Consider the following 27,280-nt stretch of genomic DNA (forward strand, 5'->3'; position numbering starts at 1 on the left):
ACCAACTGTGGGACCTATTCGTGTCCCGTGTCCAAACATCCATGAAGGCTGATAAAATTCCCCTCACCTGCAAGAGTTGGGGTGCTCCTTCACTGTGAATATGACTGGTCTCTGGACTTGGAGGTCTTTGGAGTCCAGTTTTCCTAGTGGAACTAGGTGGTAGGCTTAGGCTTGAAGCTAACTTCTACTTCTCAGCAGGAGAAGCAGGCCCCCGGTGTTTAACCTGTCAGTCTTATCTTCTTCAGAGGTAGCAGCGTGTTACCGTTACCTTCAAGATGAAAGCATCCAAGAATGACCCAATCAATGCTCGCCCTCAAAAGGCCAACAACTTGATTTGCTTCTTACAAAGAAGGTCAGCAGACTAACATTTTATCTACAGGAATCTCCTCCTATGGAGGGATAAAATGCCCAGTCTAGAGGGTCGCTCAATTTTGCAAGGCATCCATGAAGAAGCTCAAGGCTCTCAGGAATTCCTTTAGGGTCCATAACACAGAAGCACTCACCATTCAAGGCCTGCAGGGCTCATTACAAGCCCAATCTTCACCCATCACAGCAGGCCTTTCATGGATCCTGAAGGGAATCACTTTCCTGAACCTGTACAGCACAATACCATATACCGAACAGCTCTACCTGCAGTATTCAGTGCCAACAGTGCCAAAATTACCTACTCTCCTTCTTAAATTATATGCTCTAACGAGCAGAGCTCTCTGAGTCATACTATATTAAACTGTTTTGTAATTGTACTGTTTGCCCTTATGTTGTAAAGTGCTGTGTAAACTGTCGGGGCTGTATAATAATAATTACAGGTCACCCCCTTTCTTCCACAAGAGAGTCTGGGTAGGGCCCTCTAGGCCAGGGGTCTCAAACTGGCATCCCTCCAGCTGTTGTGAAACTACAAGTCCCATCATGTCTCTGCCTGTGGGAGTCATGCTTGGAACTGTCAGCCTTGCAATGCCTCATGGGACTTGTAGTTTCGCAACAGCTGGAGGGCCGCCAGTTTGAGACCCCTGATCTAGGCCATTGGCCACCAATCCAGATAAAGCCCTTCTTGCCCCACACCCAACAAGGGGGGTACTGAACAGGCATGAAAAAAATCCATAGGCAACTGCCCACAGAGGCTGGGGTCCCCACCCCCCTCGAATTATCGAGCACCAGCCGCCACTGGGTAGAGGGGCCTCGATTTATTTTTTTTTGCCAGTGTCCACATTTACCTGGAAAGGTGAAGGTAATCCAATCATTATGGATATCATGAAATCTTGTGATGTGTGATTAAGAAATACAAAATATAGCCATCGCACCCCTCCCCTGATGGAAGCTCAATTTCCCAAGACAACGATACAACACATATTAGGACCAACATCAACCTAAGGAAAAAAAAAAAAAAAAGAGTGCTATAAGCAGCTACAAATAAAACGTGACACTCACCAGAATTCTGATCAACCCACTGCAAGGAGTCCATGTGAGCATTGAGGATTTTACAGATCTGTTGTAGCTGTAATATAAAAACACAGTATATTGTTTAAAGTTCATTCAAAACTCTAATTTTCAATAAATATCATAAATGTTGTATTTTTTATCTTGGGTTTGTTCTTTTTTCCAGCCTGCAAACGCCATACAAAAATTACCAAGACATTAGCCTTGCCCTATAATCTATATAAGATTATAATCTCTATAAGCTAGATCATAAAAAAAAAAAAAAAAGAAAAATTTTCAAACCCATTATTTTTAAAGAAGTATAATGCCGCGTACACACGGTCGGACTTTTCGTCTACAAAAGTCCGACAGCCTGTCCGACAGACTTCCGGCGGACTTTCGGCGGACTTGCAGCAGACTTTCTAACGAACGGACTTGCCTACACACGACCACACAAAAGTCCGACGGATTCGTACGTGATGACGTACACCGGACTAAAATAAGGAAGTTCATAGCCAGTAGCCAATAGCTGCCCTAGCATGGGTTTTTGTCCGTCGGACTAGCACACAGACGAGCGGATTTCGGGGTCCGTCGTAGTTACGACGTAAAGATTTGAAGCATGTTTCAAATCTAAAGTCCGTCGGATTTGAGGCTGAAAAAGTCTGCTGAAAGTCCGGAGAAGCCCACACACGATCGGATTACCAGCCAGCTTTAGTCCGTCGGCGTCCGTTGGACTTTTGTAGACGAAAAGTCCGACCGTGTGTACGCGGCATAAGTGTGTGCTGTGTATGACATAGCCAGGTTACCCTGTACTAGATACCATCATGCCTTGAACTTTCGCACTGCATTACCTGTAGGTAGTCCAAAAACAAAGTTTTACTACCACATTAACTAATATGTATTCTGCTTCATGTTTTTGATAAAAAAAATAAGTGAATATTGATTGGTTTGCGCAAAAGTTATCGCGTCTATAAACTACGGGATATTTTTATGGCTTTTTTTTAACTAGTAATGGCGGTGATTTTTTGCCTGAACACAGATATCATGTACGTCTGACTTTTTCCAAAGAATAGTAGTTGCCCGGTCAATCTCAGGTCTTCATATTCTCTCACTATGGGATTTCCTATAATTAAAACATTGTTTCGTTCTGCAGAAATTAAATCGGGAAAAAAAATAAATAAAAGCGAAGGGCTCTAACCGGGTTACTGGAGTCTCCGGGGCCAGCGGATGTGTTCAGATGTTCGATGACATCCTTCAAATCCTGCGACATTCGCTTCAGTTGGGCATCAATGTTTTCTGCCAGTTTGTAACTGTTGGAGAAAAAAAAAAAAAAAAAAGAAATTCTACAGAATGCAATGCGAATTAAAAGACATATCCTAGTGTGCAGGGAACTTTAGTACAATATGGTTATATGAATAAAGGAAGGCAGGCAACTGGCATTTTTAGGAGATCAGCAATGGCCGGCCCTGTGTTTATGGCTCAACAAGTTCACTTTAAGAGCCCTTTCACACCGAGCCGCCCATAGCGTTGGCGGTAAAACGCCGCTATTTTTAGCGGCGTTTTACCGTCGGATAAGCGGCGCATTTCGGCCGCTAGCGGGGCGCTTTTACCCCCCCGCTAGCCGCGAGAAAGGGTTAAAACCGCCCGCAATGCGCCGCAATGGCGTTTTGCCGGCAGTATCCCAGCACTGTCCCATTGATTTCAATGGGGAGCGGTAAACACACCGCTCCAAAGAGGCTGCTGACAGGACTTTTCCTGACGTCCTGCCAGCGCAGCGCTCCGGTGTGAAAGCCCTCGGGCTTTCACACTGGAGACAATGCTGCAGCTGTTTGAGGGTGGATTGCAGGCGCTATTTTTAACGCTATAGCGCCTGCAAAACGCCCTCAGTGTGAAAGGGGTCTAAAAGTAGTGTTTGCAAACAAAAATTGCACCAGTCAACTTTAGCGCTATGCCCCACCCACTATCCATTCTGTGTCAATGAGTTGAAGTATACAAGACGGTGAACTACACAAAAAAAGAAAAAAAAGGGGGGGGGGATTATTTACTATTACAGACCAAAGCCATATGTATGACTGCTGGACATGAAATAAACGTTTTCTCCCCCAATCTTACGTCTTTTCTCTTTCTTCATCTGCATGCTGGAGGTAGATGGTTCCATTTTGCTCTCTGACCGAGTCCTCTAGAGGGCTCAGGATATCTTCTAGTTCTTTCTGCTGGGAGAGGATGAAATCTAATCCTTGGTCCAATCTAAAAAAAAAAAATAAATATTAAAGCTAAACCAGGAAGCCCATGAAGACAAACTGTAGAGCTGCACAATTAATCTTTAAAAAAATTGTGATCTCGATTCACCCCCTCTGACGATCTCTCCTGCAAAGTTTGACGATTCATATAAACAAGTGGAGAGACTGTGCTCACTCAACTGTCAAAAGAAAGCATCCCGGTGTTCTGCCGAGAAAGTTCCGCTCGGCAGATAAGGATCCCCCTCTGCTGCACCTGCGCAGTAGGATCCGGCGGAAATAGCCGAAGATGAATAGGGGAAAATCAGCTGTACACGGCGCCTGTAAGAGGGCCGCTCGCCACGCTTCGGGCATGGCTTCGCTTCGCTCGGCTCCTTTTTATTCCCCCTCTAGGTCCACTTGGATGGTGGGGAAGGAACCTGGACCTAGGGTGCAGGCGCCAGGTACAGCTGATTGTAGATTTTGTGCTTCGGCTATCTCCGGCGGCTGACAGTAGTTCGTACTGCACAGGCGCTGCGCCTGCGGAGTACAGGGGGGGGGAACTTATCCGCCGAGGGAACTTTCTCGGCAAGACACCGGCATTCTGCCCAGTCTTTAACTTGATACATTTTAACTAAGCTTCCTTCTTAGATCAAAGGGAGAAAACTTCTGTGTAAATAAATAATCCAGGCAGTCTGCCAAGTTTTCAACAACCTGTAAATGCAGGAAGTTTAACCACTTAAAAGTCTAAATCTTTTTCTGACACTTCTTTAAGTTAAAATGAATATTTTTTGCAAGAAAATTACTTGGAACCCCCAAACATTATAGTATATATATTTTAGGAGAGACCCTAAGGAATAAAATGGCAATTGCTGCAATAAAACAGTAAAAGTTAACCAAATTTTTTTTTTGTTTTAATGTGAAAGTCGCCACAAGAATTGTGATCTATCTTCTAAGCAAAAAAAATTGCGATTCTCATTTTATCCAGAATCGTGCAGCTCTAACAAACTGAACACTATTCTGATCTATTATGTGTGCGCTACTTAATGTTTGTACCCATATGTGGAATCTCCATACCACACATAGGGGTATCTCTGGCAAGAAATATACAGCTAAAACTTAAAAAGCCAAGTTAACCTTTCCATAACAAATGTACATATTTTTGCAGAAAAAAAAAAAGTGCATTTATAATTTATTCCTGCAGGAGCCTGGAAAGCATTGCACCCGTGACCATTGGATCAGTGGTTAAATGCCAGGCTTCTGCAGACAGGCCCTGCAGCTTTCTGCCTGTACCTACATACGGGCTCTGTCTGTTGAAATCTGCAGGGCTTGTGGATGAACTGTGAGAACACTTAACAACGCCCTCGCAGTTTATTCAGAACTACCCAGCCGTCAGCCGCAGTGGATGACCGTACTTGTAGTTTCGTTCATTCACTCACAGGAAACTGTGAATGAATGGCGCGGCCATGTGGGCGGAGCCCTGTATGGCTGCGCACTTTCCAAAAATACAGGTGGAACAAGGAACATGTTCCAAAAAGGTGACCTTATCCTTTAACATTTTTACTGCCAAATGAAGGCCCAATACATGGTACACGTGATTAAGAAAAAAAATGATTTACCTTTTTTGATCCAATTTTACCTTCTCCATCTCTCGATGTAAAGAGGTGATCTGAAAAATTAAAAATGTATAGATTATAGAGTAAAGAGGAAGTAAACTCTCCCACTCTGATGCTGCTTTTCATTTAGTCCATTATAATAAGTAATTATCAAACTATAGCCACTGTAATCCAGCCCAAATCGCATATTACCTACTGTTTAAAGCGGAGTTCCACCCAAATTTTGAACAATATCTGTATGTATTCTCTTCCTTGCCTAGATGCTGACATGCCTTTAAAAAAATTTAAATCGCCGTAATTACCTTTTATTTTTCTATTCTTCTTTGCACTTCCTGGTTCTCCTCCCAAGGGAGTAGGCGTGTTTCTAGCCTCTCCCAGACTCCTGGGAGCTAGTCTCAGGCTTCCCAGGATGCCACTGAGCATGTGCGGGAACGAGCAGTGAATGCTGGGAGCACAGCATTCACCACATCCAGGAAATAAATGCTTGTGGGCTTCAAATGCCCACAATGAAGATGGAAACCACCTGCAGTGAATAATATAAGTTATTCTTTCCGACGAAATCTGACACAGGCGGACATATTACACACAATATGTGAGTATGTAATGCTGAGAAGAAAAGTTTGTGAATGAACTCAAAAAAAAAAAAAAAAAAAAAGGATAGATAGGTGGACCCCCGCTTTAAAGAAACTTGTTTCCAGGGGTTAGGCAGCTCCATCTTAAGTATTGTTTTCTGAAGCCACAGTAGAGTGTATTTCCGCCCTTACATCGAGCACTTCCTGTACGGTTAACCAAACCTCCTTCTCAATCCAACGTTTCTATGGTAACCCTGCCTAACTGCTCATAGTATTTCATAGTATTTACTTGTGCCTATTATCTATTGTTTGCCTGTGTCAGTCTTATCAGCTTCGGCTGATATGGCTGCAGTAATGCTGTCTGTTGTCCAAATTTACACTCCATGTGATGTCACATGGGGCGTAGTAGGAAGCTCTGAGTGATTATGCAGTCTTGTGGGATTTCAGTGTCATGCTGTAGGAAGATCTGATAATAGACAGATAAGTACACAGAGTGTGCCGTAAATCAGGGGAGATCTGGGCATGCTCAGTGAAGTCATTCTAAAGAACAAAAAGGATTACAACAATACTAAGCAAGTAAGGAGAGATGTACAAGCAGCGTTCATTAGCATTTTTATGCTGATTTACATGGGACAAAGTTGTGGGGGAGGGTTTACAACCACTTTAAAACATACAGTCCTTTAGAACAGCCAACCATATTAAAAAATTGCATGTGCAACTCCAAAATATTAAAGGCCACAAACAAACATTCATTAGTCTTCATGTACAGTACACTACTGCTGGTAAACGGACGTTTAGGATGAGTTGGGTGTTTTTTTTTTCTCAGCTGCCACTGAACTCTCCTCTATGTTCTCTTATCAGTACATGTACACGGGGACCTTTATACTCCTTTCTAGGCAGTTTAGAAGCATTTTTTTGGAACGCAAAAAAAAAAAAAAAAAAAAAAAAAGGCATTCAGGATGGACGTTCAGAGGCATTTGAAAACGCCAAATGCCTGTAACAGCGTGTAAACACTGCTAAACGCGGTAACTCGCATTTAGCAGCGTTTCGTTTATAGATGTTTTTCATTTTAACAAAAAATTTATTTATTTTTTATTTTAACTACTTCAGCCCCGGAAGAATTTACCCCCTTCCTGACCAGAGCACTTTTTGCGATACGGCACTGGGTCGCTTTAACTGACAATTGCGCGGTTGTGCGACGTTGTACCCAAACAAAATTTATGTCTTTTTTTCCCAACAAATAGAGCTTTCTTTTGGTGGTATTTGATCACCTCTGTGTTTTTTTATTTTCTGCGCTATAAAAGAGCGACAGTTTTGGGAAAAAAGCAATATTTTTTACTTTTTGCTGTAATAAATATCCCCCCCAAAAATATAGAAAAACTAATTTCTTTCTCAGTTTAGCCACTTCAAGACTAGCCTCGTTTTGGATTTTAGGTGTTTACAAGTTTAAAACAGGTTTTTTTGCTAGAAAATTACTTAGAACCCCCAAACATTATATATTGTTTTTTTTCTAACATCCTAGAGAATACAATAGCGGTCATTGCAATACTTTTTTTTGCACCGTATTTGCGCAGCGGTCTTCTAAGCGCACTTTTTTTGGAAAAAATCCACTTTTTTGAAAAAAAAAATAAGACAACAGTAAAGTTAGCCCAATTTTTTTTTATATTGTGAAATATAATGTTATGCCAAGTAAATTGATACCCATCATGTCACGCTTCAAAATTGCGCCCGCTCGTGGAATAGCGTCAAACTTTTACCCTTAAAAATCTCCATAGGCGACGTTTAAAAAATTCTACAGGTTGCATGTTTTGCGTTACAGAGGAGGTCTAGGGCTAGAATTATTGCTCTCAATCTACCGGTCGCGGCGATACCTCACATGTGTGGTTTGACCACCGTTTTCATATGCGGGCGCTTCTCACGTATGCGTTCGCTTCTGCGCGCGAGCTCGTCGGGACAGGGCGCTTTAAAAAAAATTTTTTTTTTTTTTTTATTATTTATTTTATTTTATTTTATTTATTTTTTCACTGTTTTTTAAAAAAAAAAATTTGGATCACTTTTATTCCTATTACAAGGGATGTAAACATCCTTTGTAATAGAAAAAAGCATGACAGGTCCTCTTAAATATGAGATCTGGGGTCAAAAAGTCCTCAGATCTCATATTTAGTCGTTTAAAAAAATGACACAAAAAAAATTGTGCCTTTAAGAGAAGTGGGCGGAGCCGTCGTAATGACGTCGCTCCGGCCGTCACATGGTATGGAGACAGGTGGGCGCCATCTTGGCCTCACTCGTCCCCATACCTAAGCAGGGAAAGGACCCGATCGCCTCCGCCGCTACCGACGGCTCCGGTAAGCAGCGGAGGGTGCGGGAGAGCGGCGGGAGGGGGGGTGGCACCTCTCCCGCCGCCGATAACGGTGATCTCGCGGCGAACCTGCCGCAGAGACCACCATTATCGTGTACGGAACCGCCCGCTGAAAAGATGGATACCTCGGTTGTGGCAGCAGCTGCTGGCGTTACCGAGATATCCATCTTCAAAAAAATGACGTATATATACAGTGGGCGGTCCGGAAGTGGTTAGGCCGATATGTATTCTTCTACATATTTTTGGTAAAAAAAAAAAAAAAATCACAATAAGCATATATTAATTGGTTTGCGCAAAAGTTATAGCGTCTACAAAATAGGAGATAGATTTATGGCATTTTTATTATTATTTTTTTTTTTTTTTTATTAGTAATGGCGAAGATCTGCGATTTTTATTGTGACTGCGACATTGCAGCGGACACTTTTGACACTATTTTGGGACCATTGTCATTAATATAGTGATCAGTGCTATTAAATTGTACTGATTACTGTGTAAATGACACTGGCAGGGAAGCGGTTAAACACTGGGGGGGGGGGGGGATCAAGGGGTTAAGTGTGTCCTAGGGAGTGATTCTAACTGTGGGGGGATGGGCTCACTACAACATGACAGAGATCACTGCTCCTGATGACGGAGCAGTAGATCCCTGTCATGTTGCTAGACAGAACAGGGAAATGCCTTGTTTCCACAGGCATTTACCAGTTCTGTCGCTCCGTGTCACGATCGCGGGCCCCCAGCGGACATCGAGTCCACGGGGCACGCTCTCGAAGTACGCCCACTAAGTCGCGTCTTAAAGGGGACGTACAGGTAGGCCCATATGCACAGCCGTGCCATTGTGCCGATGTACATAGTCGTGTGCTGGTCGGCAAGCGGTTAAAAAAACGCTTCTAGACGCAAACCTGGCTAAACGCAGCATGTAAACGCTGCTAAACAGATGTTTTTTGCACCAGATTTTGCCCTCTCCAGTTTTAGCAAAAATTTCCCCCCTCTTATGTTTTTGTATTTTGCACAGAATAAAATGTAAAGTTTGGATCACCGTACAGAACGTGTCTGGGGTTTCTCCTGCACCTTCCACAATACCCGATACTCACTCTTTCCCCATTGCTGATCAGGGTCTTGTCCCAGAGATTGACTTGTGTGGCTTGTTGCAGGAAATGCTTCTCCTGATCCTCGAGCTCTAAACTCCATTTATTAATGAGGTTTTCGAGTTGCATGTAGGTCATTACGGTAGGTGCACTAAACAGGAGTGAAATCACAGAAAAAAGTAACGACTAAAACTTTAATTTTTTTTTTTATTCCTTTCAAAATTTTTGGTTTGTTTTTATCCTTCTGAATACATTGTGAGTGCAGTCCACATACCTACATACACATAAAACACAATATATTTGCCCTGGGACTTTATATGAGGCTCATCACAAACAACCAATACATACAGTGAATTGCAAAAGTATTCACCCCCCTTGGCTTTTTACCTATTTTGTTACATTACAGCCTTTAGTTCAATGTTTTTTTTTAATCTGAATTATATGTGATGGATCAGAACACAATAGTCTAAGTTAGTGAAGTAAAATGAGAAAAATATATACATAAAACTATTTTTTCAGAAATAAATAAATTATAATTGGCACGTGCGTATGTATTCACCCCCTTTGCTATGAAGCCCATAAAAAGCTCTGCAACCAATTACCTTCAGAAGTCACATAATTAGTGAAATGATGTCCACCTGTGTGCAATCTAAGTGTCACATGACCTGTCATTACATAGACACACCTTTTTGAAAGGCCCCAGAGGTGGCAACACCTAAGCAAGAGGCCCCACTAACCAAACACTGCCATGAAGACCAAGGAACTCTCCAAACAATTAAGGGACAATGATGTTGAGAAGTACAAGTCAGGGTTAGGTTATAAAAAAAATACCCAAATCTTTGATGATCCCTAGGAGCACCACCAAATCTATCATAACCAAATGGAAAGAACATGGCACAACAGCAAACATGCCAAGAGACGGCCGCACACCAAAACTCATGGACCGGGCAAGGAGGGCATTAATCAGAGAGGAGCACAGAGACCTAAGGTAACCCTGGAGGAGCTGCAGAGTTCCACAGCAGAGACTGGAGTATCTGTACATAGGACCACAATAAGCCGTACGCTCCATAGAGTTGAGCTTTATGGCAGAACGGCCAGAAGAAAGACATTACTTTCAGCAAAAAACAAAATGGCACGTTTTGAGTTTGCGAAAAGGCATGTGGGAGACTCCCAAAATGTATGGAGGAAGGTGCTCTGGTCTGATGAGACTAAAACTGAACTTTTTGGCCATCAAAGAAAACGCTATGTCTGGAGCAATCCCAACACATCACATCACCCAAAGAACACCATCCCCACTGTGAAACATGGTGGTGGCAGCATCGTGCTGTGGGGATGTTCTTCAGCAGTCGGGACTGGGAAACTGGTCAGGGTTGAGGGAAAGATGGATGGTGCTAAATACAGGGATATTCTTGAGCAAAACCTGTAGCACTCTGTGTGTGATTTGAGGCTAGGACGGAGGTTCACCTTCCAGCAGGACAATGACCCCAAACACACTGCTAAAGTAACACTTGAGTGGTTTAAGGGGAAACATGTAAATGTGTTGGAATGGCCTAGTCAAAGCCCAGACCACAATCCAATAGAAAATCTGTGGTCAGAATTAAAGATCGCTGTTCACAAGCGCAAACCATCCAATTTGAAGGAGCTGGAGCAGTTTTGCAAGGAGGAATGGGCAAAAATCCCAGTGGTAAGATGTGGCAAGATCATAGAGACTTATCCAAAGTGACTGCGATAGCCGCAAAAGGTGGCTCCACAAAGTATTGACTTTTTCTGTTTTTTTTGTCCCTTTTGTTGCTTGCTTCACAATTAAAAAAAAAAAAAAAATCTTCAAAGTTGTGGGCATGTTCTGTAAATTAAATGATGCAAATTCTCAAACAATCCATGTTAATTCCAGGTTGTGAGGCAACAAAGCACGAAAAATGCCAAGGGGGGGGTGAATACTTTTGCAAGGCACTATAACTAATATACATGATTACTGATTTATGGATCAACGGATAAGATTTGAATCTATTAATCAATAAGGCAGTAATCCTGTATATTAGTTAGTGATGGTTTGTTTGTGATGCGCCTCATATACAAAAAAAAAAACACAATATATTTACCCTGGAACCGTATATGAGGCACATAAACAATAAACTAACCAATATACAGGATTACTGCTTTATTGATCAATGGATACAAATCTCATTCTCTGTCGATCAATAAAGCAGTAATCATGTAGATTCGTTAGTTTGTAATGCGTCTCATATAAAAAGTCCCAGGGTAAATGTATTGTGTTTTTTGTATATGTTGATGTAGGGATGCACCTTACTAGGAAGAGAGCTGTTAGAAATAAATAGAGAACCTCCTCATGGCCGCAGTCTGACAATGAGTGATGAAGTCACACACTGTGGCTATACCCTGTGAGTTTTCCTCACTAGAACCCGCCCCTGACAATGTCCCCCTAGTGACGAAACACACAGGGTGGAGCTACGGCATGTGATGCCATCGCGCACCGTGACGGACCGCAGCCATCTTGATAGTTGGTTACACAAATGACTGGTTAATGCTTCATACCTCAGTTCGCAAAAGTGCAATACTTTATTTAAACTTATTTGAATTTTAACATGTACTACACCATGAGGAGGCTCTCTGTTCTTTTCTAATATACATGACGTTCTGGAGAGGACTGCGAGCATAACCATAGTGTTGGAACCTGAAGTGATGCCTTTGGAAAGTTTTTTTTTTTTTTTTTCAATCTTGCCTGGAGCGGGATTACTGACGCTATTTGGCTGCTTAAAAAAGGTAGCCAAACCTCTTTGGTAAGACGCTGCATGATTGGAGTGTTGGCGAAGGATTCGTCTGTACACCCTTTCATCACACAGCGACTACTCTATGCCTATTTGTTTAAATTAGCTGCATCCACCTTTTGGGATTCCAGGTTGTGAGTGACTTCAAATTTCACACATGTTGACATATTCTTAAAGGGACAGCGCTGCATTTTTATTCCACAAGGTGTAAGATATGCCTTCATGCTCAAAGAATGAAACCGTTTAAATTGTGCTTACCTGATATTGGAACTAGGAATGGTGCTGGCAGCACTGGTCTGCGCTACTGAAGTAGTAGGGAGCTTTGCGTTTAAGGATGCTGTTAAGAAAAGAAAAAAAAAGGATTAGCTTGTATGTTAGTAAAAATTCTGAAGACTGGTACAAGATAATCCAAACGTATTGTGCCGACAGCCGCAAACACTGACAGCCGCAACACTCCCCTCCCATCTCTTCCAGGTGAAATGACATCCAACGTCATTTAACCATTTTCAGATGGGCCCACAGTGGGGACATCCCCCCGAGGGACCACCCCGCCGGCCAGAGAAAGGAGCTTACATATGAATAAGTGAGCGGGCATTCTGTGGAGCAGCAACCATCATGTAATAGCTATAAGACTTTATTACAGATCGGGGTACTGAATCAAAATTCAGAAAGGTCCAGTCTGTGAAATTTTTTTCTTGCCAGGGGTCCAAATTTCATTCCTGTTCTAAAATTCAGATCCTTCACATTACAGCTCCGCCCTCCTCCCTTTGCATCGCAGCTGCCCCTTCCTCCCTTGACATCGCAGCTGCCCCCTCCTCCCTTGACATCGCAGCTGCCCCCTCCTCCCTTGACATCGCAGCTGCCCCCTCCTCCCTTGGCATCGCAGCTCCCCCCTCCTCCCTTGGCATCGCAGCTCCCTCTCTCCCTCCCCCTCCCTTTGCATCGCAGCTCCCCCCCTCCTCCCTTTGCATCGCAGCTCCCCCCCTCCTCCCTTTGCTTTGCAGCTCCCCCCTCCTCCCTTTGCATCGCAGCTCCCCCCTCCTCCCTTTGCATCGCAGCTCCCTCGCTCCCTCCCTTTACATCGCAGCTCCGCCCTCCTCCCTTTACATCACAGCTCCGCCCTCCTCCCTTTACATCACAGCTCCGCCCTCCTCCCTTTACATCACAGCTCCGCCCTCCTCCCTTTACATCACAGTTCCGCCCTCCTCCCTTTACATCACAGTTCCGCCCTCCTCCCTTTACATCACAGCTCCGCCCTCCTCCCTTTACATCACAGCTTCGCCCTCCTCCCTTTACATCACAGCTCCGCCCTCCTCCCTTTACATCACAGCTCCGCCCTCCTCCCTTTACATCACAGCCCCATTTAAGTCAGTGTCTTCAGCCATCTCCTTTGTATCACAGACATCCCCTTCACATTAGTGTCTTATGCCCCCCCCCCCACCCCCTTCACATAACAGTCTCCCTTGAAAACACTGCCCCACCACTTCCTCACATGACAGCCCGCCCCCTTACATCACAGTCTCCCTTGCAATCACAAGTACCCCATCCCTAAATCACAGCTCCCCCTTACATCACACTCCCACCTTCACATCACAGAACCCACCCTCATTACATCACAGTCCCCCTTGCAATCACAGGTTCCCCCCCCTCACATCACCCGCTCCCTCTAAAACACAGCCCTCTTGCAATCACCGACCCCACCCCACTCATCTCACAGCTCCACCCCATCCTCACAGTCCCCTATTGAAACAAACACTGACCCCTTTGCAATTACAAGTCCCCCCCCTCCCTTCACACTCCTCCCCAACGCAGCACATCAAAAGGCGGATGAAATGGCAGGTCTGCACAGAGGGCAGGAGTGAGGAGGCGGGGCCGAACCGCGACTCCATGTGTGAATGGACACACGGAGCTGTGGCTCGGCGTGCCCTCCATAGCAAGCTGCTTGCTGTGGGGGCACTCGACAGGAGGGAAGGGCCAGGTGTGCCGAAGTGGGACCCGAGAAGGGGGAGGATCCGGGTTGCTCTGTGCAAATCCACTACACAGAGCAGGTAAGTGTAACAGCTTTGCTATTATTAAAGAAAAAGAAAAAAAAAAAAGAACTTTTAGTATCACTTTAACTACTTGTCAACCAGCCGCCGTCGTTATACGGCAGTTTGGCTTCCCTGCGCGAATCGCCGTAGCTGTACGGCGGGCGCTTTAAGGGGGTATAGGGGGTGCGTGAGCGCTCGTGTGACGTAGGAGCTGATGCACGTGCGAGGCGGCCGACATGTCCGCCGGGCACCCTAGATCACTCCAGAGAGAGACAGAACGGAGGTCTGTCAATGTAAACAGACAGATCTCCGTGCTGTCAGGGGAGAGGAGACAGATCAGTTGTTCATACTGCTTAGGAACAGCGATCGGTCTCCTCCTCCAGACAGTCCCACCCCCCCCCCCCCCCAGTTAGAAACGCTGCCTAGGACACACACTCAACCCCTTGATCGCCCCTAGTGTTAACCCCTTCCCTGCCAATGAAATTTATACAGTAATCAGTGGCCATTTTTAACTCTGATCGCTGTATACAGGTCAATGGTCCCAAAAAAGTGTCAAAAGTGTCCAATCTGCCCGCCGCAATGCTGCAGTCCCACTAAAAATCACAGATTGCCGCCATAACTAGTTAAAAAAAAAAATTATTAAATAATAATAATATTAAAAAATGCCAGAAATCTACTCCCTATTTTGTAGACACTATAACTTTTGCGCAAACCAATCATACGCTTAATGCAATTTTTTTTTTACCAAAAATATGTTGAAGAATACGTATTGGCCTAAACTGATGAAGAATTTTTTTTTTTTTAAATTATGGCTATTTTTTATAGCAGAAAGTAAAAAAATAGTGCTTTGTTTCAAAACGGTCGCTCTTTTTTTGTTTATAGCGCAAAAAATAAAAACCGCAGAGGTGATCAAATGCCGCCAAAAGAAAGCTCTATTTGTGTGAAAAAAAAGAACATCAATTATGTTTGGGTACAGCGTCGCACGACCGCGCAATTGTCAGTTAAGGCGACGCAGTGCCGTATCTCAAAAAAAAAAAAAAAAAATGGCCCGGTCATTAAGGGGGCAAATCCTTCCGGGGCTGAAGTGGTTAAAAAGTAGCACAGTGGGCGGACATGGAGTGACGCAGGACGTCCGCACGGGGGAGGGGCCCAATGCCGGCACTGGATTGAGGGCGGAAGCGGAGTCTCTCGTTCGTGCAGGACATGCAGAGCGGGGTGAGAGCCCGTGAGATGCCTGGACGAGACCCGGCGAGCCGCCGTTCCTCCGCGTGACCCCCCCACCTTCAGGCATAGGCAGCAACAGGTCGAGCAGACCCCCCCCTCGAGTGGCTGAGAAAAGAGAGAGACGGGATCCCGGAGCAGCAGAGGGCGAAACATTTGAGGAGAGAGACTTCTCCTAAGTTATCAGACCTTCTGAAGGAGTCAGCAGAAGACGACAGAAGCCTCCAGGCGATAGCTGGCGGGAGCAGGAAACGGAGCGCGTCCCCTGCATGATGAACTGTGAGCTCTGCTTTCCCCCAAGGCATTCACCACGATGAAAACAAGGTAATGACAGCTGGTCATAAATACGCTGGCTGAGTGAAGAGAGCAAAGGGAAGAAGGACATGAAGGTATGACAAGCTTTTTTTTCTCCCTGCTTTTCTCAACTGCATTACTCAACTTTAAAGTGTTACAAGTGAATGGTGCATTTCATAGTACTGACCTCAATTTAAGCTGCAGCAGTAAGGGGGCTATTCAGGATTGGACTGTATTACTTAAACCCGTGAGTGTTTTCCCAGATGAGTCAGACATGATCAAACTGAGGCCCTCCCTGATTCTCCCCTCCTGACTCGTGGACTATGGTTTGAGAAACTATCTGTAAACCAAACAGATGAGGTGCAGCATCTAAATGGGGTCGCCACAAAAGTAAAAGAAACAGAAATAATAAAGAAATAGCAAAGTGTGTGTAAGAGTTAAAACCTGACTTAAATCAAGGGGAAATCAACAAAAACCACTCAGCTTGCATATAAATTCTGGACTGTTGTACCGATGCTTTCGAGGGTGGGACAATCTGTCGGACCTACTGGTGGCCCCTATATAAATTATATGTGCTCATGAGACTGAGACTGGAATACTTATCTACTTGTGTGCTTGTCTGGGAGGAAGTAAAGTGTGCTTAAACTAGGATCCCCCCTGACTCTACCCACAACCGTCAGGAGCGAATTTGAGAGACTATCTGTAAATTGAACGGAGTATGCATGTGAGTCTACTCTAGTTACTAACTGAGGCGACCGAGATAAAAATCTTTCTATATATTCAATATTAGGACTGTCGCCCCTGTGCCTCTGAGGATCTGACTGGATCCGTCCCCCTGCCTCCCCCTTGGTAGTGCGGACGGTGGGGTGGGTTCTCGGCCTTAATTTTTGTCTTCTTATGCAAACTACATACCCCACTCATTTGGGATAAAGAGTAAACAAATTGTAAACAGTGGGGGGGGGAAGTATGAGAGGACGCTCCTCAAGAGTAGCGGAACCCCAGAACTCAAGGGAGAGTTTGAATACCAGCTCTATACAAAAATATTTAAAAAAGGCGAATTTGAAGAGCCCCGGAATGGAGGCTAAACAAACAGGAGCAAAGGACAAGAAGAAAGACCAGCAGAAGCAGAAAGGGGGACAGGGGGACAGGGCCAGAGAAGAGCAAGAGCTGGATGGCGCATCCGTCTGTGCTAGTGTGGAAGAGCAAAGAATAATGGCGTTAGTACCAAGCAAATCTGAAATGATCGACATGTTTGCTAAACTAGAAAATGTGATAAAAGCAGAAATAGTAAACGTCCGTACCGACATGGGACATCTCCTGCGTAGAGTGGAAGAGGCGGAAGAGGCGTCAGGAAACTTTGCTAAAGAAATCTGTGAGTTAAAAGAACAGGTCAAGAAAATGCAGATTGAGAATCGCATGTTGGCGTTTAGACTAGAAGAACAGGAAAATCAGAGTCGACGCCAAAATCTACGGATTAGATACATCCCGGAACAACATAATGAGGACCTGTGGGAGAAGATGAGAAAAATATTCAATCCGATTCTGGGTAGGCATGAAGAGGAAGCTCTGAGGATCGATAGGGTCCACAGAGTAAGGAAGCCCCCAAATATAAAACAAGAGATTCCCAGGGACGTCATTGTAAAGTTTCACTCGTATGAAGATAAAGAAAAAATATGGAAGAACTTAAAGGGGGCTCCCCCAATAAGCTTTGAAAATCAAAATCTACAGGTGTTCACAGATTTGTCAGCAGGAACTCTAGCGCGAAGAAGACAGATGAAGCCAGTTCTAGACCAGCTCAAGAGGTCTAACTTGAAGTACAGCTGGGGATTTCCAACATCCCTGATAGTTATGAAAGACGGCAGATCGCACAGAATGCGTTTCCAGGAGGAGCTGCAGGACTTTTGTGACAGTCTGGGTATTCCCATCCCTGACCTGCCATAAGGAGAGACATGAAGTGTCGAGATTGTTCAGCTGGGGTGCGGGTAGTGTTGGGGTGTTTTTTTTTTTTTGCCCCCCAGCTGAAAGTCTCGGTCTATAAATTTCTTACTGAGGCATATGGACTTTAAACTTAGTCATTGTAATGCAGTATTCGGAGATAAGGAGGGGGAGAGTATTACTGGTTGATAGGATGCTCCTGCGGGGGGGGCGGGGTCGGCGGGGGTGGTTTCGTAGGGCTAGGGAGCCGGTTTACTGTCCTCCCGGCTCCCCCCTCGAGGCATTGCTTCTTGGGGGGGTTCCGGATGCCGGCAGGGGAGTCCCACCCCGAGGAAGGAGGCACATTGAGGGAAATGGGTGATTTCCCAACATGTGGGCTCGGAGTCGGTCTTCCACCGAGGGGAGGGAGGGGAATGGGGGCGGGGGTGGGTTGGGTGAGGGAGGGAAGGGGGGGTGGGGGGGACGGGAGGGAGAGGTGTTCCTGCAGGTGGGGTTCCAGGGGATCAGGAGGGAAGGGAGAATGGCGTGATTGATCGATATGCCAGGGCTCAAATTTTTATCATACAATGTGAAGGGATTAAATTCGCCAAAAAAAGGGACAAATTATTGGGGGAGCTCCGGCACTTAGGTGCCGACGTTGTATTCCTTCAGGAGACCAACCTGACCCTAGATTCCAGAATCAGGATTTTTTCCCCAGGATTCCCCACGTGGTTCTATGGAGACACGCCTCTTAAAAGAGCAAAAGGGGTTGCTATCGGGTTTTCGAAAACATCAAATTTCACATTAGTAGACAGGATGACGGACCCAGATGGTCGCTATATTTTATTGAAAGGCAAAATGGGGAATAGGATGTTTACCTTGGTGAATGTATATTGCCCCAATAGACACCCGTCAGTTTTTCTGGGACAAGTGCTTACAAAGCTCATGGAATTTAGGGAGGGGGAGGTGGTCTTGGCGGGGGACCTCAACTTCTGTCTAGATCCAGATCTGGACAGTACGTCCCGTGCCCAGGGGATAGGGAAAGCCTCGACCCGCGCAATCGGGCAGAGGTTATTTCATTGCCAGTTAATGGATGTATGGAGAATGCAGCACGCTAAAGAGAAAGACTTTACTTTTTTTTCCCCTGTGCACGGGACCTACTCCAGACTGGACTATATATTTGTGGACCACAGCATGTTGGAGTGGGTTAAGGAAACGAGAATAGAAATTTCCTCCCTGTCTGATCATTCTCCGGTAGTGATGAAGGTAGAAATCCCAGAATGGCAACGACAACCTTTCTCGTGGAAACTTAATGAATCCCTGTTGAAGGATCCAAAGGTAGTTGAAAGGGTCCAGGAGGAAGTGGACTTCTTTTTCAAGTCAAACGACACGGGGGAAGTATCCCCCTCTATGTAATGGGAAACACACAAAGCCTACATTAGAGGGATCTTTATGTCTCTGGGAGCAGGTCTGAAAAAAAAGAGAAAGGAAGAAAGGGAAAGGTTAATAGAAGAAATTTTCTCTTTGGAACAGGTACATAAAAAGTTTAATGGGCAGAGTCAGGATTGTTATCGCCAATTAATAGCCAAAAGGGAGGAGTTGAGGGATCTGATGGAGCAGGATACTAAGAAAGCCCTTAACAAGATAACAAAGGATAATTACCTCTGGGCGAATAGGTCGAGTAAACACCTGGCTAGATTGATAAGAAAAAAAAGAGGGCGAAACTTTATTGAAAAAATTCAAAACAAAAAAGGCGAGGTAATAGTGACCAGCAGAGGCATGGCAGAGGAATTTAAAAAGTTTTATACGTCTTTGTATTCTATTGGGCAACAAGGAGCAGAGGATCCCACGCGCAGTTGTAGAGGGGAGGAATTTCTGAAGGAGGCGGGATTGGTTGAGCTATCTCAGGAAGAGAGATCTATCCTGGATAGACCTATCGAGGAGGAGGAAATATTTGCCGCATTAAAAGATTCTCCAAAGGGTAAGAGCCCCGGTCCAGATGGATTCTCTACTATCTATCTTGAAAAATTAAAACATATTTTGGTGCCTAGGTTATGTCACTATTGGAACGAATTAGGCATCAACTGTGAAATGGAGAGGGAGGCTCTAGCCGCGACGATAACGTTGATTTTAAAAGAAGGGAAGGATGCCAGGCTTTGCTCAAGCTTTAGACCCATTTCACTGTTGAATACAGATGTTAAACTTTACGCGAAAGTACTGGCTAATAGACTGAAGGAAAAAATGTCCTATCTAGTTCACCCAGACCAGGCAGGTTTTGTACCGGGGAGACAGAGTAGGGACAATGGGGTGCGAGCAGTACTTCTGGGGGAAACCAGCAAAAAGGGAGGGCCCCCAGTTCTATTCCTGTCGATTGATGCAGAAAAAGCGTCAGGGTAGACTGGGGGTTCATGATGAAAACTCTTGAGGCCATGGGAATTGGACCGAGGTTTATCTCGTGGATCAAAATACTCTATAACAATCCCACAGCATCAGTTAAGGTGAATGGAGCACTTTCAAAGCCCTTTAGTATGTCAAACGGGACTAGGCAGGGCTGCCCGCTCTCCCCTCTTCTGTTTGTGTTGACACTCGAGCCTCTACTGGCCACTATCCGTAACAATCCTAACTGTAGTGGAGTGAAGATAGGAACTGAGGAACACAAACTCGCGGCATTCGCCGATGATGTTTTGTTCTTCATCACGAATCCCAGAATTACGCTCCCTAACTTGAGTCAGATTCTTAGAGGTTATGGGGACATTTCTAATTTCAAAATAAATGTAAAGAAGTCAGAGATATTAAATATTAGTATAAGAAAACAGGAGGAGGTCCACCTAGCTGAAGTGTTCCCCTTTCCGTGGAAAGAAGAAATCAAGTATCTGGGGATAAAATTAGCTAACACTTATAAAAAACTGTTTCTAAAAAATTATATCCCTCTGATGGATGAGATCAGGCAGGAGGCTAGGAGACTATCGTCAAGACCCCTCTCCTGGTTTGGACGCGTAAACGCGGTAAAAATGGTACTGACACCGAAAATATTATATAAGTTTCAGATGGTACCCATCCCTCTGCCCAGGTACTATTTTAGAGCTCTACGGGGCGTGATTACGAAATTTGTCTGGGGAGGCAAAAAACCACGTATTTCTTATGCAACTTTAAGCAGGGGAAAAAAAAAAGGCGGGCTTGCTTTGCCCGATTTCAACAGATATTATATAGCTGTAGTGTTAGCACGAGTGATGGATTGGTCCAAGAAGGAATCGGAGAAAAGATGGTTAAATATAGAACACAACTTAAGTACCACTAATCTAGGGCACGTTTTGTGGAATCCACCTAAATTCAGAGCACTTAGTAGTAATACGGCCGTTTTGACACGTAACACTTTTAAATACTGGGATTTAATACACAAGAGAAATAAATGGACATATAATTCACCATTGATTTATATGAAAAACAATATATTGTTTGAACCTGGGAAGAGGGAGGTGGGGGGGAATTGGTTGAAAGATGATTGTATTCAATTAAAAAAATTTTTGAGTAAAGGGAGAATTCGCACGTTAGATGAGTTAAGGAAGGAACTGGAGTTATGGGTGATAGATGAGTGGAGGTTCCTCCAGCTTTCGCATTTCATAGACAAGTTACCTAAACCACTGAGAAGTGAAGACGAGTATAGACCGCTTGAGCGGTTCTGTACGAGGGGGCAAACAGGCCGAGAGATCGCTCAATTATATAGGATCTTGGGAATGGAGATGGAACTGGAGGAGCCTCCTTACATTAAAAGGTGGGAGCAGGAGTTGGGGTTACAGTGTAGTAAAGTGTTACTAGAAAAGATCCTGCAGTTGGTACACTACTCAGCACTTGACATAAGAAGAACGGAGATTCATTATAAATGTCTTGCAAGATGGTACGCCACCCCAGACAGATTAAGCAAAATGGACAATTCGAAATCTAGTGCCTGCTAGAGGGGGTGTAGATGTTTGGGAACAATGGCTCACATGTGGTGGAATTGCCCCATCATTAGGATTTACTGGAAAAAAATTATAGCCTTGATTAAAGAGATCACTGGGGAAGAAATAGCAGAGGACCCCTGGGTTTGTCTCTTTCATGGCACAACGATGTCGGTAAAAAGATACCGGTCCTCCCTGGTCCCTATAATGCTCGACGCAGCTAAAAGACAGATCGCCCAGAAATGGCGGGAACTGCCAAATCCAAATATACGAGATTGGCTATTGAATATAAATGAAATATATAATATCGAGTGTTTGGACGAGAGGGGACAGGTACCAGACGAAGGGGAGGAACGGACGGGGAAATGGGCAGGTTGGCAAGGATTTAAAAGGTCTTGGAGTTACTTGGAGGAGATAATAAATATAGAATAAATGGCGGAAGTTTATTTGAGACAGGCAAGACTTAACTTATAGGGTGGTCCCTTGAGGAGTCCTTTTGCAGGAAAGGGGGGAGGGAGTGGTTGGGGTCTTAGGTAAATGTGAGTAATATGTGATCGTGGAAATGGAAATGGAAATGTTTTTGGTGGGATACGGTTTTGTACTGATAAAATCATAAATAAAGAATTAAAAAAAAAAAAAAAAGTAGCACAGTGCAGAACTGCAAAAAAATGGCCTAGTCATTAAAGAGGGTAAAAACCTTCCGGAGCTCAAGTGGTTAAATCTGAAAAAACAGACATAAGCTGACCTAAAACCTTATCCATATGAAAGGAGCACAAAAAAAAAAAAAAAACAAAACAAAAGTCAGTGTATTTTTAGCAATCACCCTGTGCGATAAAATAACAAAGCAGCTTGATAGATACAACGGATAGTCGCATACCTGAAGCAGTTGTAGAGCTGAGTGAAAAAAGTGATGGCGCAGAGGTCGCAAGGAGAGAACCGATAGCCGAAGCGCTGGATGTAGATGCTGCTGTTGATACTAAAAAAAGTAAGAAAATAAAAACATACCATAAAACAATTTGTAAAAAAACAAACAAAAAAAAAAAAAAAAAAACAAACACACATACACACAATGCTCTTGCTATAAACTCCTGTCAATCGATAAAGTCTAGCGAGGGCAGCATCAGCCAGACCACTGAACGGCAGGTACGGTGGGCGGTCCTGTAGCATGGATTAGAAGCTGGGATGCAAACCGACCACACCAACCTGAATCTGTTTCTATGCTTGTGCAACCCTAATAAAAACATTAAAAGGCTACATTTACCAAGAACTATATAAATAATTAGGGTTGTACCGATGCTCTTTATCTTTATTTTTTTTAAATTGGCAAGTATTATTATTATACAGGTTTTATAGAACGCCAACAGTTAGTACCGATATTTTCAGTCAAGTACTCGCCGAATCTCACCGATACTTTGTGGTGTGATTCACATCAATACAAAAAAAAAACAAAAAAAAAAAAAAAAAATTTACGCAAATCACGCTGCAAAGAATCGCAAGTGATTTGAACAGGAATGTGGTGCGTTTCCATTTCAAATCGTTTGCGAATTCCATGTGTGTAGAAAGGGAAAAGCGCCATCTAGTGGGTAGTTTTGAAAAAAAATGTTAGTAACTCACAGTACATCTCTGGCCACATGCAAAATAAATCTACATAGGTGTCCCGGTCCGTCAATGACAGAAAATCAGAGCCGCCGAAGGTGCTCACAGGGCTGGAGAAGTTCCGGGACCCCGTGGTTATAAGGTGGAAGTGATGTCAGCTTGAGTGCAGACTGCCCTCTATATCTCCTCCAGCGGCCCCGATTTGCTATCATGGACAGACCGGGACACCTATGTCGATTATTTTGAAAGCAGTGTGCTGATGATAGCAAATCAGGGCCGCTGGAGGTGCGCACAGGGCTGGAGGAGATGTAGAGGCGGTCCGCCCCTAAGCTGACATCACTTCTGCCCTATACACACACAGGGTCCCGGGAAACTTATGCTTCAGCCCTGTCAGCACCTCCAGCAGCCCTGATTTGCTATCATCGGCGGACCGGGACACCTATGTAGAATATTTTGCATGTGGCCAGATATGTACTGTGAGTTCTAACATTTTTTTTTAAACTGCCCACTAGATGGCGCTTTAATCCCTTTCTATAAACACACATATGCGGTGGGGGAAATCGCATGCAATTCAGACAGGAATCCCACTGCATTCCTGTTCAAATTGCATGCGATACTTTGCAGTGCGACTTGCACCCATTCATTTTATATTGACGCAAATTGCTCAGCAAAGTATCAGTTTCGGTATCGGGAGCATTTGAGCCAGTACCGATACTCGCCCAAATGCTTGGCATCAGCACCGATACCGGCATCGGAGCATCCCTATGAATAACACAACACATATAAAGGGGGGTAACATGCAATTTGAAGCCTAATTGACTTGTAAGGGGAAAATGTTCCGTAGGATTATAGTGTGTAGGAAAAAGGGTACATTTTTAACTGTGTAAAAAGTACCCCCAACAGGGGTAGAAAATCCTCTGCCCTGCAAAAGGTGCTGTGCTTTTCCAAGCGAGAACAGCAGACCCTTGGTGGCAGTCCGACAAGCATGTTAGCAGGAGGTAGCAGAGAAACACCAGGACGTTGAAGAGCTGTACACTGAAGAGCTGTACAGGGAAGGAGGGCTGGGGAAAAAATCGATTTAAATTTTGAATCGATTTGAGAGGTCAAATCGATTCAAAATTTCAGCAAATCGATTTTTTTTTTCACCAGGACCGGTGCTGACACCGCGCCGGTTCTAAGGAGCTGCTGGCAGGAGTTTTTAGGCGAGGCCGTGGCTTGTGAATTGAGTTTTTTTTTTTTTTAAATCAATCATCGCAGTTTTTTTTCTTTTGAAAAAAAAAAATCGCCAAGCTCTACAGGGAAGGAGGGCGGGAAGCCTGCCAGCACAAGCCTGACCACAGGAAGACAGGCAGAGTTGTTCTCCAAAGTGCAAAGAATAAAGAAAATGGACTATGCTAGGATGGACGTCCTTCCAGTGCTAGTGTGGTCAGTTGAAAATAGGAAAGCAGGGGACTGACAGATCAAGCAGGGGTTTCACATGAAGGAAGCAATGCGAAGAGAACGGGAGACATTTAAATACAAGTACATGGTAACAGAGAGGCAAAGCAGGAATATGAAATATTGGGGGGAATATATACACTTTAGCAGACCTGAGGGAATGGTCATATGTACCAAGAGTGCTGACGATGTCTGCCCCTCCCCCTTCCTCCATTCACAGACGCTGTACTATAGCTATCTATGAATGAAGGAGGTAGACCTTTCATTCACTTCATCCATCCCCCATTCATAGAGTGTTCTTATTGATGGAAACTTTAGTACCGGTTATTTGGTGCACGCACAACCCAGTGTAATGTGAGCCCATTCAAAATCTCATGTGAAACAGGAATGCTTCCAACGCACACGTTCCTGTAGAAATGGATGTGCGTATAAAGTGGGCGACTGAAGGAACCGTGTCAAGTTAGGGCGAAAGAACGTCACCAGCACACCGAGGATCTGCGGAAAAGGGTCCTAGGCGTTAATCAGCCACCACATCGTTACAGCAGATTTCAACGTATCGGAGTCACACAGGACCCCTTCATCATCACTCCAAAACGCTGCAATCTGCTGCAACGATGTGATCTCTGATTAAAGCATAGGAACCATTCTGGAGATCCTCGGTGTGCTGGTGACATTGGCTTTGAACAGGAATGCAGTGCAGTTCCTGTGCGATTTACATGCAGGTTCATAGTGTGAATGGAGGCTTAAAGCTTACTAGTTATGAGAAGGAGACACGTCACGCTGCTGCTAAATGAATAAAAGGTGTTCAGAGCTAAGATCAAAGTAAAAAAAGAAAAAAAAAAAAAAAAAAAAAATTTTCTGGCTTTTTTACAAAACAAATGGTATAATAAAAAAACATTACGAAGCATTCCTCAAGATTACTGCGCGATTACCTGATGCAGTCTCAAGTGGTCTTGAAAATAAAGTGGAAGTCTGCTGGGCGGCAGGTGCCTGCGCTGGGGCTAGGGTAGTGGTGGGTGCGGTGGACGTGGCAGTTGGCGCCATGGAAAATGCCGACGTGAAGAAGGATGCGCCTGTCTGAGCGGTGCTCGCTGGGTTTGCAGTTGCGGAGGCGGTCGTCGCTGGTTGGCCAGAGAAGGCGAAGCCTCCGGTGAGAGATGGCTGTGGCTGTGACTGTGCCGTTGTAGTTCCAAACGAGAAACCTGCACTTTGAGCGGCTCCACTTATAGCAGGCTGGGTAGCTCCACCAAGAGCAGACTGCGTAGCTCCTCCAATGGCAGGCTGGGTAGCTCCGCCAATGGCAGGCTGGGTAGCTCCTCCAAGAGCAGACTGCATTGCCCCACCAAGAGCAGACTGGGTAGCTCCGCCAATAGCAGGCTGGGTAGCTCCACCAAGAGTAGACTGCACAGCTCCACCAAAAGCAGGCTGCATAGCTCCACCCATAGTAGACTGCATGCCCCCACCCATAGCAGACTGCATGCCCCCACCCATAGAAGACTGCATAGCTCCACCCATAGCAGACTGCATGCCCCCACCCATAGAAGACTGCATAGCTCCACCCATAGCAGACTGCATGCCCCCACCCATAGAAGACTGCATGCCCCCACCCATAGAAGACTGCATGCCCCCACCCATAGAAGACTGCATGCCCCCACCCATAGAAGACTGCATGCCCCCACCCATAGAAGACTGCATGCCTCCACCCATAGAAGACTGCATAGCTCCACCCATAGAAGACTGCATAGCGCCACCCATAGAAGACTGCATAGCTCCACCCATAGAAGACTGCATAGCTCCACCCATAGAAGACTGCATAGCACCACCCATAGCATGCTGGGTGGCTCCACCCATAGCAGACTGCAAAGCTCCACCAAGAGCAGACTGCATAGCTCCACCCATAGAAGGCTGTGCCATTCCACCGATAGCAGGCTGTGTAGCTCCACCCATAGTACTATTTCCGATCTGTGTATTTAGAGAGAACTTGGCAGTATTAGCCCTAGAGAGGGAGAAAAAAAAAAAAAAGTTATGTTAAATACTGTATTTAAAATTATAGTGGCGAGTTGGTATCGATATCTGTTATCACATCAGTTATGTTTACACTGCTCTGCACTTTACAACTCAGTCACTGAAAAGAAAATACTTTGTGACTGGAGGAGGGCAGTCACATGACTTTGAAAATAAATAAATAAAATATGTATCTCTATCACATACACACGTCATCCTGCACCTCCTCGCTCCTGCTGCGATTCTACACAGTGGGTCCCGCAGACCTGATGTCCTCAGTCACCCAGGCAGAACGGCCATCTGCCCACGTAAACAAAGCAGATCGCCGTTCTGCCAGTAAGGAAGGCATGGATCCCGCGTTCCTGCAAAGCAGAGACACAGGATCTATGCCTTCCCCCTAGTAAAAGCCCCTCCCGCACTGTAACAAAACTCAGGCTAGGCACACGTTTAACCCTTTGATCGCCCCCTGATGTTAACCCCCTTCCCAACCAGTGTCATCAGTACAGTGACAGTGCATATTTTCATGCACTAATCACTGTATTCGTGTCACTGGCCCTCCAAAAAGTGTCAGCTAGTGCCCAATCCATCGCAATAATCGCAGTCCCACTATAAGCCGCTGATTTCTGCCATTACTAGTGAAAAAAAAAAAAAAAAAAAGGTAATAAACAAAATTTCCAAAAATCTATCCCATAGTTTGTAGACGCTATAACTTTTGCGCAAACCAATCAATATACGCTTATTGGGATTTTTTTTTTTTTTTTTAACCAAAAATATGTAGCAAACTACATATTGGCCTAAATTG

The 27,280-nt window shown here is 44.7% G+C and overlaps 1 protein-coding gene across 1 annotated transcript in view; it reads right to left on the reverse strand.

The window, feature by feature from the left end:
* LOC141144366 (uncharacterized) overlaps positions 1-26,481 on the reverse strand; it is a 30,234-nt gene extending 3,753 nt beyond the window's left edge. Inside the window, exons 1-8 of the mRNA XM_073629992.1 lie at positions 25,407-26,481; positions 22,319-22,417; positions 12,303-12,381; positions 9,265-9,409; positions 5,249-5,298; positions 3,526-3,660; positions 2,612-2,723; positions 1,426-1,492 (exon numbers count right to left, since the gene is read on the reverse strand). Coding sequence (XP_073486093.1) covers positions 1,426-1,492; positions 2,612-2,723; positions 3,526-3,660; positions 5,249-5,298; positions 9,265-9,409; positions 12,303-12,381; positions 22,319-22,417; positions 25,407-26,421 — 1,702 coding nt within the window. The 5' untranslated portion in view covers positions 26,422-26,481. The remainder of the gene's footprint in view (positions 1-1,425; positions 1,493-2,611; positions 2,724-3,525; positions 3,661-5,248; positions 5,299-9,264; positions 9,410-12,302; positions 12,382-22,318; positions 22,418-25,406) is intronic.
* Positions 26,482-27,280: the final 799 nt, after the last annotated feature.

Source organism: Aquarana catesbeiana, linkage group LG05 (genome assembly GCF_042186555.1).
Source record: "Aquarana catesbeiana isolate 2022-GZ linkage group LG05, ASM4218655v1, whole genome shotgun sequence".
Lineage (NCBI taxonomy): Eukaryota > Metazoa > Chordata > Amphibia > Anura > Ranidae > Aquarana > Aquarana catesbeiana.